The sequence below is a fragment of the Rhinolophus sinicus genome, chromosome 8, assembly GCF_057876585.1.
Source record: "Rhinolophus sinicus isolate RSI-liver-muscle chromosome 8, RSI-T2T, whole genome shotgun sequence".
In the NCBI taxonomy this organism is placed as follows: domain Eukaryota; kingdom Metazoa; phylum Chordata; class Mammalia; order Chiroptera; family Rhinolophidae; genus Rhinolophus; species Rhinolophus sinicus.
Genome location: NC_142508.1, coordinates 60,683,022 through 60,699,794, shown reverse-complemented (window position 1 = coordinate 60,699,794; position 16,773 = coordinate 60,683,022). Strand labels below are relative to the sequence as shown.

Sequence of the window (16,773 nt, the reverse complement as noted above, 5' to 3'; positions counted from 1 at the left end):
CTCGGTCCTATCCTCTGTCCTGACTCCCACTTCACCATCTCTCTTCCAGAATGCAGCCAACCGGGGCCTGAAAGCCAGTGAGTGGGTGCAGCAGGTGTCAGGTCTGATGGATGGCAAAGGTGGTGGCAAAGATGTGTCCGCTCAGGCCACAGGCAAGAACGTGGGCTGCCTACAGGAGGCGCTGCAGCTGGCCACTTCCTTTGCCCAGCTCCGCCTGGGAGATGTGAAGAATTGAGGGGAGGGGCAGCTTCCATCGGGAAGTATCTCCCCCACACCTGGAAGCATCCGCCCAGCTAGGAGCTCTCCACCCACTACAGGGACATTTGAATTTTGGGACCTTTAAATAGCCCCATCTGTCCTCCTAACCCAGTAGTAACTGGAACTCATTTGGGTGCGGCCTGTGACTCGATGCCTACGTTACACTTCCGCCTGGAGCCCTACATGTCAGCGCCATCTGTCTAGAACCACTATCCTTGGATTGCTATTTATCATTGTCATGCTCGTGTCTATAGATAATTATCTGCAGACCCGATGCTGTGGGTCTGCAGGAAGGAATCATTTTTGCTGCAGAGAATAAAAGGACCACGTGCAATATTTGATGATACATGAATTCTCTACCCTCCCCTCCAAACCTCCATAAGTGCCTGTGGCTCCCTGGCTGTAGAATAAATGCTGTGGCTTCTGGTTGCAGTCCTGGCCGAGTCCAGACCCAGACCCCTGAGTTTTGGGAATGGCTCCTAGGATTGCCTCAAGACATTTGTGGAGAGAGGCCACATTGGCAGTGTGAGATGGAGAGAGGCATTAATCACTCAGTAGAAGATGAGCCACAGGGTTGTCGAAGCAGAGAGAGACGCTCCTTTCTTGGACTCTAAGGCCCATGTCCCTCTTCCCCTCTCTTTTGAGGCATTCTGATGCAGGAGGTATTCAGTTACCTCCCCCGACACCTTTGCCCGTCATTCCTGATTCCTTGACCCCAAGGAATCATCATTCCAGATTTGGGCCTGAGACACGTTCACCCAAATCTGAAGACAGTTGGGTGTGGAAACAGTGGTGTGCGGGGAGGTTAAAAGTACTGCTAACTTGTACAAGCTCCAACTGATTTCTTGTCCCCTGGGTATAGCAGGCTGGCTCTGGGGTCCAGGGTCACAGCCCTGCTGAAGTAGAGGGAGGAGGAAAAACAGGTCTATGCTGGGAGAAGCAGCAGAGGCTAGCTGTCACAGAAGGAGGGTGCTGAGGTCCTGGCTTCGACAAGCGCATGCCAGGTGAGTGTTAGGGATACAAAGCGCTTACACAATCCTGCGCAGGAGAGATATCATTCCAATCATTCAACAAGCATTTATGCCAGTCAGGGCACTAAGGGTACAGGAGTGACCAAGACAAAAGGACAATGCCCTCTTGGGCAAGACAGTGGGGAACATATAAAATCATCACACAAATAAGTGTCAAATTAAAATAATTACAACCTTTATAAGTGAAAGGAAGAAGACATTTGCCCTGGTCCGGGAGGCTGGAGCTCAGGTCCCACTTATAGGCCTGCCCGGTGCATCCATCAATCCATGTATCACCCTGGACATCCGTCACTGCTGTTCCGCGGGCTCTACAACGCTCGCCCTTTTCCCTCCAAAGCGGTGGGGGGCGGGGCGGCGCTGCCGCCGCTATCCCGACAGCCCTCACGAGGGCTCAGCGGAAGCGGCTCGCACGCCAGGAGACGCCATGCCCGGGGACCATCGCCGAATCCGCGGGCCCGAGGAGTCGCAGCCGCCGCAGCTCTACGCAGCGGACAAAGAGGAAGAGCCCGCCGCCCGCGACCCGACGCGGCTGCGGCCCGTGTACGCGCGCGCCGGGCTGCTGAGCCAGGCCAAGGGCTCGGCCTACCTGGAGGCGGGAGGCACCAAGGTGCTGTGCGCCGTGTCCGGACCGCGCCAGGCCGAGGGCGGCGAGCGCGGCGGCGGCCCGGCGGGAGCGGGCGGCGAAGCCCCTGCCGCGCTGCGGGGCCGCCTGGTCTGTGACTTTCGCCGCGCGCCCTTTGCGGGCCGCCGGCGCCGCGCGCCCCCGGGCGGCGGCGAAGAACGTGAGCTGGCGCTGGCCCTGCAGGAGGCGCTCGAGCCGGCGGTGCGCCTGGGCCGCTACCCGCGCGCGCAGCTCGAGGTGTCGGCGCTCCTGCTGGAGGATGGAGGTTCGGCGCTGGCCGCCGCGCTCACGGCCGCCGCGCTCGCTCTGGCGGACGCGGGAGTCGAGATGTACGACCTGGTGGTGGGCTGCGGCCTAAGCCGCGTGCTGGGGTCCCCGTCCACCTGGTTGCTGGACCCCACGCGGCTTGAGGAGGAGCGCGCCGCCGCCGGCCTCACCGTGGCGCTCATGCCGGTTCTCAACCAGGTGGCCGGACTGCTGGGCAGCGGGGAGGGCAGCTCCACCGAGAGCTGGGCCGATGCCGTGCGCATGGGCATCGAAGGCTGCCAGCGCCTCTACCCCGTACTGCAGCAGTGCCTGGTGAGGGCTGCCCGCCGGAGGGGCACCCCCGCCCCGCCCTGAACCATAAGTCTGAGCCACGACAGACACCTAGGACCGTGCCGTCCCCCCGCCCCGGAAGGACCTGCACCGTAGGCTTCCAGACTGCGCTGCACTGAGATCTCAGAGCACGGGAGAGCCTCTGAGAGGCGCTCACAGAACTGCTGCACTGGACAGCTGTGTTGGAATGATTTCTTACAAACTGTTCCGTTAAAGATATTTTTCTACTTGACCTGGTTCCCAGCTCCGACCCAGGTGAAGAAACCTGCGAATGAATGCACCCAAGTTGGAAAGGACTTCAGCTGGACTCACTTGTTAAGTCTAGGAGCTACTCCTGTCTTGTAAGGGATGGACCCTATGCAGGCCAGCCAATGACTCCCTCCTATGTAATCGGGCTGCTTTTGAGAGAATGGGGGCCTGGGCCTTCTCACATATCTGAGCTTAAACAAAAGTATTTTTATATCTGAAAAAGCCTTCCGTTGTGGTTCTTGGTACAGGATTTAAAAGAGCAAGGCTTTTCTGAGCTGGGTAATGTGTTTTTGGACTCCTGGTATCAAGGGCTAGGGACAGCATTGTCTTAAATGTGTCCTGTGCCTTAGCGTAACATGAGCAGAAGACACAGGCTGAAACGGAAGGAGCTGCAGGGGTGATAATAGGGAAAGGTGCTTTGGAGGAGAAGCTGCCCCTCATACACCAGAGGGCCAGTGCTGAGGTGTGAAGAGAGTAGGGAGGGTTGTGTGGCCCCAGAAGCATCTAGGTTGGTACTGAGCAAGACCACAGCTCAAGATTGGGAAGCTGGAAAGGGTTTGACTTGGTGAAAGCTAGATCTCATCCTTGGCCATGGGCAGAGCAACACAGCCAGTGGCCTCCTGTACTGAAGTGGGAGTCGTGGCTGGTTGCATTACCTGGTGTCTCTTATCCAGTCTCGGCTTCTGGGAGAGGGCAGATGAACTGCCAGGAGGAAGAGCTTCTGGATGTTGGTAACCCAGCACCCTAGCTATTCTGTAGGGCAGAGCCGGCCTGGCTGATTGACCGTCAGGGTGGGATTGTCCTTGTGTGGCTCCTGAACCCCACGGGTTTGTGCTCAGGTCTGGGTTGGAGGAAGGCAGGGCAGCCTGGTCCCTTCTGTGTCCCACTTTGATAGGAGCTTCTGGATTTGAGTGTCTTGGGCATGCTTACTTCTCTAGGAAGGGCTAGCCTGGCGCAGTCCAAGGACCAGAATGAGGCTCAGACCACACCAAGCATCCCTGACCAGGGAAAATACAAATTGTATTTTTCCCCTTCTGGCATAATACATATTTCCAGAGCTGATCTGAAATACAACGTATCACCAGCAAGAGACAAGATAGAAGCAGGATGTAGAAATGATACCCCTATCCTGAAAGATGGTTTTGCAGGGTAGTTGGGGCATCTGGAACCAAAAGGGTTATGTGGGGCACAAGCTGAGGACCTTAAAGCTTAGTTTCAGACAAAGGGCCAGTAGGATATTTCCTGTACACACTGCTGTGGCTGGAAAAAGCTGCCTGGACGTGCTGCTGTGCTCTGCTCCACACCCAGACAGGACTGGTGGGGCCTCGTGAGGGGAGAAGAGCAGTCAGGGTTCCTGGGGGCCCTGTCTAGCTGCTCCTTGCAAGACGGGGCCCCAACTTCATGAGGATGGTGAGCTGGTCCTGGGTGAGCTTGCCCGCCTCCTCTTCTCACCCCTGCCAGCCCCAGGACTACCATCTGGAAACACGAGCTGCAAAGCTAAAGCCACTGTTAGCAGGGAGGCTTCCTGGCTGGTCTGGCCGAGTGGTGCCTCTACTTCCATTGCCCTCACTCCAGAATGGGTGTCTCTGGTTGCACAGGTGCCCCTAGGAGGCCTTCAAAAAGCCACACAAGGCAATAAAGGGAGCCACCCAGGTAGGTGCCTAGAGCAGAGAAGCCTGAAGGGGTTCCAACCTTCTACTGGCTGCCCTCCTGGTCTGCTGCATGATTCTTCACCTGTAGGAAAAACAGAAGCAGGACTCTGGCCAGGAGGGCTGAGAGGCATTGTATGGCTAGGAAAGGGAGGGCCATCTGCTAACACCCCAGTCTCCACCCACCTCCCTTGGCAGGTTTAGAAGATCAATGCTATTCTAGATTCTTCCTGAGACCTGGGAACCTAGAATCACCAGACAAAAGAAAGCATTCTCTTCCTCTAGCCCAGTCTTCCCCGATGTGACTCGGGCCTGGGCAGCAGCAAAGGGCCCTCTGGGGCTCAGCAGACCAAGGGGCAGGGCTGGCAGGTCAAGGAAGGGAAGCACATCACTGGCAACTCCCCAGCAGCCCCAGCCTTGCTGAGATGGCCCAAACAGTAGTGGGGGCTTGGCCCACCTCAGAGACCACCAACGAGAGGAGGAAGATGTGGTAGGGCAGGGAATATTCAGGCTCTTTAATGCTGCACAAAGGCCTATTATCAGATCCAGATTTGGATATTCTCCATCCAGGAAGGTATGTTGTCCAGTTTTCCTGGGGAGCATGGTACGTGGACAGCTTAAAGACAGGCAGCAAGTAGGATCAGAAAAAGGGCAGAAATAAAGAGTTTTAACAAGCTTACCAGGTGCTTCTTAGGCAAGGGGTCTGGGACCATGAGGCATACCTGTGACATTCCCTCAACAATACTCAAGGCACCCCCACCCCCTTCCAGGAGGAGATAGCATTTCAGCCCAGGACTGTCCAGCTGAGCCGACCAACCCTGAGTTAAGAGGATATGAAAAGCAGGGCATAGTCCATCTTCTGGGTATTGCCTGTGATGGATGTCATGCCTCCCCCAACCACCACTGTGGCCTCCCGCACAAATCCAAGGCTCTCCCTTGTTCACAAAGAGGCATCAGGACCCAAACACGGTGAGAATGGGGGGAAACGCCAGGCCACTCACTGCTTCCTCCTGGTCTGTGCCCTCCTTGGAGCTGTCTGCTTCTGGATGGGCCCTCTGGCCCCTGGGCTCCTGCTGGGGTGCAGTGGTTCTGCGTGAGGAACCCTCACTTCCAGGGACCCTGTTTTCTTCATTGCTCTCTGTCCCTGTGCATGGAGAGTCACCAGTTAATCGCTGGGTTTGGAGGCCCCAGCTGACCCCAGAAAGGCCACTTGAAACCTGTCACTGATCTAGGGCTTAAGAGGACAAGATGGCTTTGGGCTGGACGCTCCTCTGGCTCCAGATAACTACTGAGTGGGTGGGAGTCACAGAACAACCTAGAAGCCACAAAGATCCTCACGCCACAGGAATAGCCAGCTACAGGGACTCTGGGGCTGGGGGGTGGGGGTGGGGAACCCTGCAGACACGAAAGCCCAAAGCAGGACTCCAGGTGCCCCTGGTACCTTCAAGAGTGGGAAAAGCCGGAGCCCACTAACTGGGGTGCCCAACCTGGAAGCTGGTCCCTCTGCTGGTCCATGCGTTCTAGACTCTCCAACAGGCGGTCCACCTGGGCTTTGATCTGGCTCAGCTCTCCCCTAATGGAGTGCAGCTCCTCCGTCTGGACTGTTGAGAGAGGGCCCAGAGTTGGTGTCCCACCAGGCCCAGGAGGCAGAGGGCAGTGGCGCCAGGGCTCCCAGGCCTGCCCTCACTGCTAAGGACCACCCAGCTCCTCCCTTGCCCTGCAGGTGAGGGCTGTACACTTTCACTCACACTTTATCTGCCCTGGGGCCGCGTGGCTATTCCTGGGGGCCTTGTGGGGACTGAAACTGCTCTTGACCCCCATGCCCACATGGTTCTTCCGGATCTTGACAGGCACGTGGTTGATGAGTGGAGGGATGCTCTGGTATTCATACACCCTATGGGACAGGACAGAGAGGGTCAAGCCAACCAGCCCCACCTGTTTGCTCAGAGGAAGGAGGCAGGACCCACTCACCTGTAGGGGACATTGTTCCTGTACAGCTTGTAGTCCAGGTCATAATTACTGCTGCTGTGGCAGAGACAAATAGGGAAGGGGTCACCGTCCACAGCCAGAGTCCTTGCCCAGACTGCAGTTTAACTTGGGGAAACAGGTATGCAGCTTTTCCTTAGAATCCCAGGAATCTCCACTGGAGGAGCCCCTAGGGACTTGACCAAGGTCACTTTGGGAGACCATAGTAAACCAGCTTCCCTAAGATTGGCCTCTGATAAGAGGCACCTTCCAGGTGGCTCCAGGTGGCAGGAGGGGGACAATTGCCCGCAGGTTTCTGACCAGCCAGAGTAGGGTCCTCCAAAGGCTCCTCTGCCTGACCCAGGCACTGCTGATGTTCTGGATCTTAGTCTGGCACAGGATGAAAGGGAAGAGCTAAGTCAGGGCCCAAACCCCTGTGGGTGTGTGAGAGCCTCTAAGCCTTGCGTGGGAATCGCCAGGATGCAGGGCCCAGCACTGGCAGGGCCAGCCAGGCAGGGTTAGGGCTGTGGCCAGGCCAATTTGCCCTTTGCTCCAGGCTGGGAGGGAGAGGACGAGCCTGGAAGGTTCCAGGCTCTCAGTGTGGGGTCTCACCCCCTTCTCTCATGCACCATCACCTCCAGGGAACTGATACCCAGGAGGCATGGGGAGATCGGTGGAGAGGGACAACTGGGTCCAGAAAGGCCCTGCAGGGACACAGCCAAGGGAGCTTCAGGTGCTGCCTGCGGCGGGCGGGCGGGCGGGCGTGGGGGAGGGGTGTCTGTGGCGGGTTATGAATTGAGGGGGAAGAGTGGTAATATGCTAGGGATGGCAGTTTCTGGAACAACTTTCTGGTACTGTGTGCCCACAATCCAGCTCAGGCCCAGCCCATGAGGGGCAAAGACTGAGGCGGAATGGAGGACATTTGGGGGTCCTCTGCCCCTTCATCTCGCGGGGTCTCCAGGCTTGCTGGTGACATTTCCGGCTACCCTCACCCCCGCTTTCTGGCTTCATGCGGTCTGGGTGGGCGGCCCGGGAACCGCAGGGATGCTGATTCCGGCGGTGGGCGGCCCATACTTGGAGAAAGGAAAGGAAGCCTGCGGAGCGCAGGGAGGGCGGGTACCCACCCCCAGGCGCTTCGGGGTCTGGGTCCCGGGCGCCATGCAGGAAACAGGCAGCGCCCTGACGCCCAGGAATGGACCAGCAAGGACAGAAATCAAAGTGACAAGTCTCAGCTGAACACCATTGCTGAGGGAAATTTTTCGCTTGTTCCAGCCCCCTCAGGCTGGCCGGGGGCTGCCTCCTACCCACTGGGTTAAGACTGGATTAGAAACCAGTCACCGGGAGGGTGGGGAGGGTGGTGGTGGTGGTGGCGGCGCTGAGGCTGACCACCTGAGTTGCCATGGCGACTTTCATCTTACCGAAGCATTGGTGGTTCAGTGGTAGAATTCTCGCCTGCCACGCGGGAGGCCCGGGTTCGATTCCCGGCCAATGCACAGGTGTAACTTTTGTCCTCTCTTAATTTTTTCTTAAAATGGCGTTTTAAAGTAGCCAAAAATGAATGATAAATGATATTTCACTGACCGCTGAGCACAGACTTGGGAGCTGCTCAAATTGAGACAGGCAGGATGAGAGGGGCTAGGGTTTCCACCGCATGCACAGGTACAGCAGCACATGCAGTAGACGGGGGTGGGGGGGTGGGGGGGGTCCTTCGGGTCTGGGGGCTTCCCTGCTGTCGGGTGAATGCCTGTGCTCCAGGCTTAAGGCATTGCCCCTTTGTCCCTAAAGGGCAGTGGGCTGGTCACAGGTACGCAGCCGCCTCAGTCCCCTGGTCTGGGCTAATGGTTACCGTCTGCTAGCCGGGACTTACTACAAAAAGAGAAATAAAATGCACCTTCGGCATGGAGCTGTGGGCAAAGGTCAGGCCACCTCCTCAAGTGTCCTCAGGGCCAGGGGCAAAGGTGGGGTGGGAGGGCAGGGGAAGGGGACCTGGGGCAATCCTTCCACCACAAATCCTTTCCTCCAGGTTGACACATTCCGTTTTGAGGCTCAAATCACGTTGCCTGGACTTGACCAGTTTTCATGAAAAGGTCATCCAACAGCACAGCAGCCACCAAACCCATCACCAACCTGTCCCTCCTAGCTGCCCACCCGCTGCTGCCCGCAGACCCACGCTGCCCGAGACCGGGGAAGCACTTCATTCTCCCCACTGGAGTCCCCTGGGGACAAACGGGTATTAAGGTCACCCCTACCCCAGGCCTTGAATGCTGGAGCCCCTCTAAATGATGACAGCTGTCATCACTCCCCATTGCTTCCCTGTTCCCACACTTGCACCCCTCAGAGGGCCAAAGAGGACTGGGTCTGAGCCTGCTGGGCAAGGCGGTGCTGGTGAAGGAATATGAAATCTGAAGAACGTTACCAGAACTAAGAACTGAACTCAGCCTCCAAAGTGGCTGTGTTAAAAAAACACGTGTGAAAACTGCTTATCTCCCGTCAGATAATTATAAAACTGTCAACAGATACCCGTAGGTAAGAGTCTCACACATTGGACAGCCAACCAACATGCCACATATACAGTTTTACATCACTGAAGAAATGCAAGTTTAAAAAAGTATGAGTTACCCACTAGTAAACATCTACTTAGCCCAAAACAAAGGCAGTGAAAAGGCCACTCACGCTGGCACTCACAAGGTGCCACAGACCCTCGGGCTGCCTCTGGCAGGGAGAGATTTGGCCTGATGTCTCTGGAGGTCATCCTGGAGATGCAGAGACTTGTCAGAGCAGCCCCCACCCCCCTGCCCTGCCCTGCCCTGCTATCCCAACTTCCGGGGACATGAGCTGAGGCGAAATCCAAAAGAAACCGGAACCTTCGGCACCAGGGTGTTTACACGGGTGTTGTTCCTAAGAGCAACCACCTGCCTGCTGCTTCCCCACCTCCCCCACAGGCAAAACGGAAACCACCCAAATGTCCACAGAAGGACCCCAGAGCTGAGCTCTGTTGTCATAAATGCCCAGCTGAGGGACAAAAGGGCTACCATGTTCACACACACCGTCACGACACCTATGAAAATGGTACGTTGGCTGGCAGAGGTTGGTGAGCTCCTTTCTGAAAATGTTTTAAGGTTTCTTGAAAATTTCTTTAAGAGTCCCAGGTTAGGGCCAAGATTTCATCCAGAAAGGTTTCCATTTGTTACTTCTCAAGCATCTATACCTAGAAAAAGCCCCCAAGTGCCCCACAGGCGAGGCTCCCTTGGGAGGACCCATGCCCCTTGGCTCCGGGGGGAGGTGAGGGCACCCTCCTCTGCCAGGATGGTGGCTGGGTTACATCAGTGAGAAGGGGACTTGGAATGAGCTAGGTCGACTCCCTCAGTTTACAGACAAAACCTGAGTCCAAGGGAGACGTGACCTCCTCCGGTGCCACAGTGAGTAGGATGAACAGCCTGAGCTGGGGTCCATGTTCCGTCCCGGGGCACCCGGAGCCCCAAAGAAGATGGGGAGCAGCCTCCCTCCCCAGCAGACTCACCAGGAGATGGCTTTGCCCCACGGCCTCTTCTGTCCTGTCTGGGCAGGGCTGAGCTTGGTCTCTCTAGCCATGTCTAAGTCTGGAGAGAGCAAGAGAGCAGGCAGAGAGTGAGAGGAGGGAGGAAAGGAGAGAGGGTGGATGCAGGAGGAAGTGCCAAGCTCACATGGGCCCACTTGATTCCTGGCTGGCTCTTCCCTACGCCTCAGCTCTGAGAAAGGCAGTGCCCACTGAGAGGCAGTAATGGGCAGCCCGGCCTGGCCTCCTACAGACCCTGGGCCCCCTATCCAGAGCTGGGCTCAGCCTCCAGAGGGGCTGTCTGCATCCCCAGGGGAGCGTGAGGTTGAGACGAGATCCCCAAAGCGTGAGGAGGGTGCTCTACTGTTTCCTTCAGACCCCACACAGTGCCCAGGCCCTGGAATTTGGGGGGTGGTACCTTCAAAAGACAGGAAGGGGGATGTCTGTGATCGTTGTGTCCTCTGAGGAGACACGCAGCCCGGGTCCGGGTTAATTCTCAAGGGTTCCCCTGCTGCCTGTCTGCCCACCCACTTGCCGGCCCACTGCCAGGCCCACGCCCCACACCTGCCTCTGGGCTAAGTCCCTGGGCTGGCTGCATCTGAAGTGGCCAGAGTGCTCTGAGTGAGAAACCAACTGGGCAGCAGGCCTGGGCTGGGGAGTGGATACCCTGCTGCCCTCTCTCGGTGGGGGAGTCAAGAGTCAGCTGAACCCAACTCAGAGGAGAGCTGAGAAGTCAAACAATGCAGCCATCTGAGCACCAGTCACAGGCATATTGTCTTGTTTCTGGGCTCCTTCAGCATTCACTACTCAAGAGAACAGCTCTATACCCGTGGAAGATGGAGGGGAATCCTGCTCACTGCTGTATTCCTACCACCCTCTCAGGGCCTGGCACTTAGAAGGTGCTCAGCTAATGTCTCCTGAATACACGAAAGGAGCTCCTTAAATCAATTCTGGTTTTTGTTTGTGGGTTTGGTTCAGACCCCAGAGTTTCACCTGTGACTTCGATGCCCCTCCTGGATCCCACCCCCTTCTCCCTAAATCTTAGTATATGTGCTGCCGAAGCGAGCACCCCTTTTCCCTAAATCTATGGTTATCATCCATGGCTCATCTTGGCTGTGAAGACAGTAATAAATGTGAGCCTTCTTTTTCTGTTCTCAAGACTTCCTGCAACACAATCACCAAGGGCACCGTCTTGCTGTGGTTAGGAGACTTGCAACAATGTCCCTGAGGTGCTGACAATCCAGATCGAGTGTTTAATTCTGCATCCCCAGACGGGAGATTCTGCGTCCCCACCCTTGGCCCTACTCTTCCATTCATGACTCGGAATCATCCATTCAAGAACGTGTTAAAAAAACGCCCGTGCACCAAGGTAAACAACTGCACTTCCCTGCTGTCTGTCCCTTTAGCATATTCATACTTGTGGTCACCTGCACATTTGCAGTGTCCAGAGGGGACTGAAATCTATACCCACGTCCACCATACCAGGCAACAGTGCATGGGCACTTAGAAAAGCCTGCTATGCCCAAGGTAGAAGGCTCAGCATTAAAATAAGCTTGCCATTTCCTTTGGTCTATATATCATCACTGTCCCCTAAAACTAGAAATACTCAAGAGGCTTTAATCATGAGACCAATCTTTGGGTTGTGTGGGAAAAACCATTCAATGGCCACCAGGTTGCCAATCAGGGCCAGTTATCACGAGGGGCTGGTGGAGTGTCTAGGAAGTTCACCATCAATGGCAAACCATGGTCAAGTGTATGGTGGGATCTTCCTGGGCACCTGCCATCTGCAACCCAGAGCAGGCAAGCATGGGGTCATGGCTGGGCCCCACCCCCATTCAGGGGCTGTATTAGTCATGGTTCTTTTCCAGAGAAACAGAACCAATAGGATGCATATACAGATAGAAAGACATTTATTATAAGGAATTGACTTACATGATTATGGAGGCTGACAAATCCTAAAGAACTGCAGTTGGCAAGCTGGAGACTTAGGAGAGCCAATGATATAGTTCCAGCCTGAAGACCAGCAGGAGCCACACTCAAAAAGAATAGAAGTTTCAGTTCAAAATTGAAGGCAGGAAATAGCTGATGTCCCCGCTCAAGGCAGTCAGGCAGGAAGTGTTCCCTCTTATTCATGGGAAAGTCAATCTTTTTTCTATTCAGGCCTTTAACTGATTGGATGAGGCCCACCCACATGAGGGAGGGCAATCTGCTTTACTCAGCCAATCCATTCAAACGTTAGTCTCGTCCACAAACACCATAACAGACTCACCAAGAATAATGTTTGGCCAAAGATCTGGGCACCCCATGGAAGCATTCTCTGTCAAGTTGACATATAAAATTAACCATCGCAGGGGCCAAGTGCCAGGATGTGGGGTGGAGGTCTTTGCTCCATATTCATCTCTCACAAAGACCCCCACGCAGATTTCCTGAGGAACATTCCCCCAGGCTGTGAGTGCTTGACTGCATGGAACACAGGTAGGATAGTTAATGAATGGGAGTCATAAAGAGTGAGAGCAGATGATGTAAAAAGAGAGATCGGCAATCAGGTGGGAAGAAAGCAGAAAACTGAAACAGAGAGGCCAAATGGATGGAAGAACAAGAATAGGAAAAAGGAGAGAAGCAAAAAGGTGGACATATTAAACAACAGGTCCCCAGAATTCCCGAGCTGACACCCAGACACATCCACCCTGAATTCATCAGATGGACACAATGCAGTTCATTTATGTTTATAAGAGCTCCCAGGAAAAAAGGAAAGGGTCACTGTATCATCCCCAATATTGATGGTGGCATTGGCAGCAGCTACATCCAGGTTTCAAGGGTGGTGGCACCTCCAGCCCATGTTGGTAGTGCCAACTGTGACGTCTGTGCCCAGCAGAAGCTGTGGGTCTCTTCCAGATCTGATCCTCCAACCTTCTGGATCTCCTGGGAAATAACCAGTACTTTCAACAAATTCCCTTTCTGCTTAGAGTTGCCAGAATCAGTTTCTATTGCTTAAAGCTAAGAACCTTGATTGATACAAAAATAGGACTAGGAGTGGACGGAGCAAGAAATCCTGAGAGAAAAGGGGTGGGGTGTTGGGTGGTGTGATGTAAGGCTGGCAACAGGTCAGAGGACAGTGAAAATCCAGCTAGTATTAAGGGACAGGACACCCGCAGCCCTTGGCATGCTATGGTGAGGCAGTTAATCCTGTGGTTCCCCCAGAACAAAGTTTCCATCAAAGGCAAGGCTTTGGGGACCTGGCGGCCCCTGCCATAAAAGAGTATAAAGATGACCCTGAAGTCAAGCTCTGTTGGGCAGGGCGCTGGGCTAATGGCACCACACAGCTTAAATGAAAGAAAGACAAGCTCAAAGTCTAAATTCTCCCTCAACGCATGGTTAGAACACCAGGGAATTTTTATATCTTGCAGCTACAAGGCTGAGCGAGAGTAAATCAAATTGAAAGCTTGATCAATGGTTATAAAATGACACCATCCGATGGCTTTACACCCTCACTAGTTCTCTGGGAAAGAGTGGAGAATGGAGAGCAGAGGTCGTCACAATGGGGCTGTGTGTAGATGTGGAGACCATAGGTATCCTACCCCATACAGCCTCCCTTGCTGGCCAAAGTGATGCCTCTTGGTCATTCTGAAGGTCCTGGTGGCAGAAACTCACTAGCTCTTTGCCAAATCCATATCCCTTTCTTCCTGGGCACCCATCTAGGTGGAGTTTCCCAACCTGCCTTGTAGGTAATGTGCTACGTGTCTGAAGGGTGGCAATGATGATGGGTGGGCGGAATGTGTGCCACTCCACGCCCATAGCATCTTCTGAGTGACCGTCCACTGTCCTGCTTCCTTAGTTGGCTACCTGAGTGCTAACACCTTGGGTGAGCTGGGAAGCTGGGAGCATGGGCTGCAGGTGGCAGGGATTCTCTCAGCCTGAGCTCTCCCTTCCCCCCTTGCACATGTGCAAACATGGCCAGCAGCTAGCATTTCCTTGTGTAATGCACCCTGCAATGACCTGGCCCTGAAGCAGTCCCTTTGTGTGCCCTACCCCACCACCCTTCATTTTCTCCAGACTGAAATAATGAGTCAGGTCGCTGCAGGCCCCAGGGGGCCAATGACTTCAAATTTGGGAGGAGGATTGAATCACCAAAAGAACTGTGAGATTTTGCTAATTTATATGGGCAAAAACTTGGCAAAGTGATCTGGGAGTGCATTCTGAGTACGGAGAATGGGACAGGAAGAAAATAACGTTAGATGGGGTTGAATGTATTAGTAATATTTAGGAGTCTGTGGGGCTAGCTTGAGTATCTGAGGTGGTTCTAATGGTTTGCTCTGATGGTTGCTTGAAACCTGGACTCAGTTGTGGCCAAATGATATTAGCTAATAGCTAATAATAAGAATGAGAATAACTAAGACTTACTGAGCATTTACTATCCACCAGGCACAGTTTTAAGCACTGTGCTTATTTAAAATTCATTTAGTTAACAAATGAGGTTTAGACGGTATAATGTTGATGAAGGAATAAAAATATTAAGGCACAAGCTCAGGTGAGCGAACATTCATCAGTGTTTACCAGTCTCACCTGGCACGTTCCAAACACTTTAATGTACTAACTCATTTTATTATCCCTATTTTACAGAAGATGAAGCAGAGAGATGTTTTTAGGGTGACCAACTGTTATAGTTTGCCTGGGACGGAAGGGTTTCCCAGCACATGGGACTCTGAGTGTTAAAACTGGGACAGTTCCAGACAAACTGGGACAACTGGTCCCCGTTGGTGTTAACTAACTTCCCCAAAGTCACTCAGTTATTAAGTGGCAGAGCATGGCCTCACAAGATTGAAACTCTGCTAGTGGTTCTCAAACCTGAGAGCCTGCATTTGAAGTAGCTGGAGGTCTTGTTAAAACCCAGAGAGCCCGCCTCCTCTACGGAGTTCCCCAGGGACAAAAGTAGATTTGGGGCAGCTGAGCATTTGCTTTTCTACCACGTTCCTAGGTAATGCCAAGGCTGCCAGCCCGCGGACTGGCATGGAGAACCACAGCATTGCGCTGCTTGCCTCCAGATGAGAAGGTCGCAATGGACTTTTCAGGTAGGACCTGCTTACTGCCACCTCCCCCCATGAACACTGAGCTGTCCCTAAAGGCGTGTCCTTTGCCGCAGAACTGAGAAATACACTGGTGAGGGATATGCAATAACACTAGGAGTGCTGCCCAGAGAGGCTGCATCTGAATGGGAATCTGGGGTTGGGTGGGTTTCAGGCTCAGAAGGGCACTGGACTGCCAGCCTTAGCTGCCACAGCAGAGGTGGGGTTGTCACAAAGATGGCTCCAGGGTCGCTGCTGCCGGAATATGCCCTGCAGTTCCCATCCTGGCAGCAGTGACACAGGAGTCTACCCACAGTGTCTTTGCAGAAGAATTTGGACCACTATTTTTGGCCGTTTTGGCCTCCAACCTGGCTCTCTGACTCTCCCCAAGATACTGGGACCAGCCATCATTCTTTTTTTTTATCTAATTAAGGTGAACTTTTCATAACGTGAAATCTGTCAGTACGGTGGCATTTAATATATTTATAATGTTGTGATTTATCTAAGTTCCACCTTTATCTAAGTCCTACGGCATTTTTATCATTCCAAAATAAAACATACCCATTAAGTAGTTACTCCTCATTCTCTTGTCACCCTGGTAACCACCAATCTGTTTTGTTTCTATGGATTTACCTATTCTGAATATTTCATATGAATGGCGGACTAGCTTCTTTTGCTTAAAACAGTGTTTGCAAGGTTGATCCACCTTGTGGTATGTATCAGCCCTTCGTTCCTTTTAATGGCTGGATAATATTTCATTGTATGTACACACCACAATTATTTATGTGTTCATCCACTGGTGGGCATTTGGGTTGTTTCTACCTTTTGGTTACTGTGAATAATGCTGAAATGAACTTTATGTATAAGGATTTGTTTGAGGACTTGTTTTCAATTCTCTTGGTTACATACCTAGGAAAGGAATTGCTGGGTCATGTGGTAGTTGTGTTTAACTTTTTGAGGAATCGCCAAACTGTTTCTCATGGTGGCTGCACCATTTTACACTCCCAGCAGTCGGGTGTGAGGGTTCCAGCCGGTCCACATCCTCACCAACCCTTGTTTTCTGTTTCTTTGATAACAGCCATCCGAATGGGTGAGGTGGTATCTTGTGGTTTTGGTTTGGATTTCCTAATGACTAGTGATGTTGAGTATCTTTTCATGTGCTTGTTGGTCATTTGTATATCTTCTTTGGAGAACTGTCTGTTCAAGCCTTTGGCCCATTTAAAAATCATTGTCCTTTTGATAAATGTCTTTTCTGCCATGATTAGCCAGAGCTGTTTCTATTGGTTGCAACTAAGAATTGTGACTGATATGCTTCTCCCCATTCCACGGTCCCAGGCTATACTTCTACCTCCAATGAGCAAAGCAACTTAACGTGGGCACACAGCAGTGTACAGGTGGGCCAAGGTGTATTCTGGACACCAATGAGAGCACCTCCCAGTCTTTTATCTGCCCGGGTCCACCCTCTCACTGTGGGAAAGAAGGGGGATGGGGCCACAACAGAGCAGTTTAGATGATCATAAAGAGAGAAGACACACGTGGAGCAGGCGTAATGAATAAAGGGAACGAGTGTGAACAGAAACACAAAGCCAACAGAGGCAGTGGTGAGAGGAGCTGGAGCAGGAAATTGGGGATGCAAACGAGGCTTCTAAATCTATGCATTATTCAGGGACTAGGGGCCTGAAAATTCCCAGAGGGTGTCCTTGGTTACCTGGGTGATGAGGGAGGGGCCGGGGGTAGGCAGGAGGCAATGGCAGTGAGGCTGCAGGCACATTCTCGTCTTCCAGGGCCATCCTGGCTCATCTGA

General features: G+C 53.4%; 3 protein-coding genes and 1 non-coding gene across 7 annotated transcripts in view; 3 read left to right on the top strand and 1 right to left on the bottom strand.

The window, feature by feature from the left end:
- AARS1 (alanyl-tRNA synthetase 1) overlaps positions 1-594 on the top strand; it is a 59,390-nt gene extending 58,796 nt beyond the window's left edge. For all 4 annotated transcript variants that reach the window (XM_074314578.2, XM_019710280.3, XM_019710288.3 and 1 more), the window contains one exon: positions 50-594. In XM_074314578.2, the coding sequence (XP_074170679.2) occupies positions 50-235 (186 nt within the window). In that variant the 3' untranslated portion in view covers positions 236-594. The remainder of the gene's footprint in view (positions 1-49) is intronic.
- A 933-nt stretch (positions 595-1,527) lies between these two features.
- On the top strand, positions 1,528-2,979 carry EXOSC6 (exosome component 6). Its single transcript, XM_019710295.3, has one exon. It carries the CDS (start codon positions 1,714-1,716, stop codon positions 2,530-2,532), a length of 819 nt encoding a protein of 272 aa, XP_019565854.2. The 5' UTR covers positions 1,528-1,713; the 3' UTR covers positions 2,533-2,979.
- Positions 2,980-3,098: 119 nt separating this feature from the next.
- LOC109459256 (RNA-binding Raly-like protein) lies at positions 3,099-16,665 on the bottom strand. The gene is made up of 7 exons (XM_088800243.1): positions 15,879-16,665; positions 11,839-12,828; positions 9,892-9,970; positions 6,378-6,431; positions 6,155-6,300; positions 5,894-6,007; positions 3,099-5,550 (listed from the first exon to the last, which is right to left on the bottom strand). Exons 3-7 carry the CDS (start codon positions 9,960-9,962, stop codon positions 5,360-5,362), a joined length of 576 nt encoding a protein of 191 aa, XP_088656369.1. The 5' UTR covers positions 9,963-9,970; positions 11,839-12,828; positions 15,879-16,665; the 3' UTR covers positions 3,099-5,359.
- Positions 7,794-7,864, top strand: TRNAG-GCC (transfer RNA glycine (anticodon GCC)). Its single transcript has one exon. It is a non-coding gene; the product is annotated as a tRNA-Gly (tRNA).
- Positions 16,666-16,773: the final 108 nt, after the last annotated feature.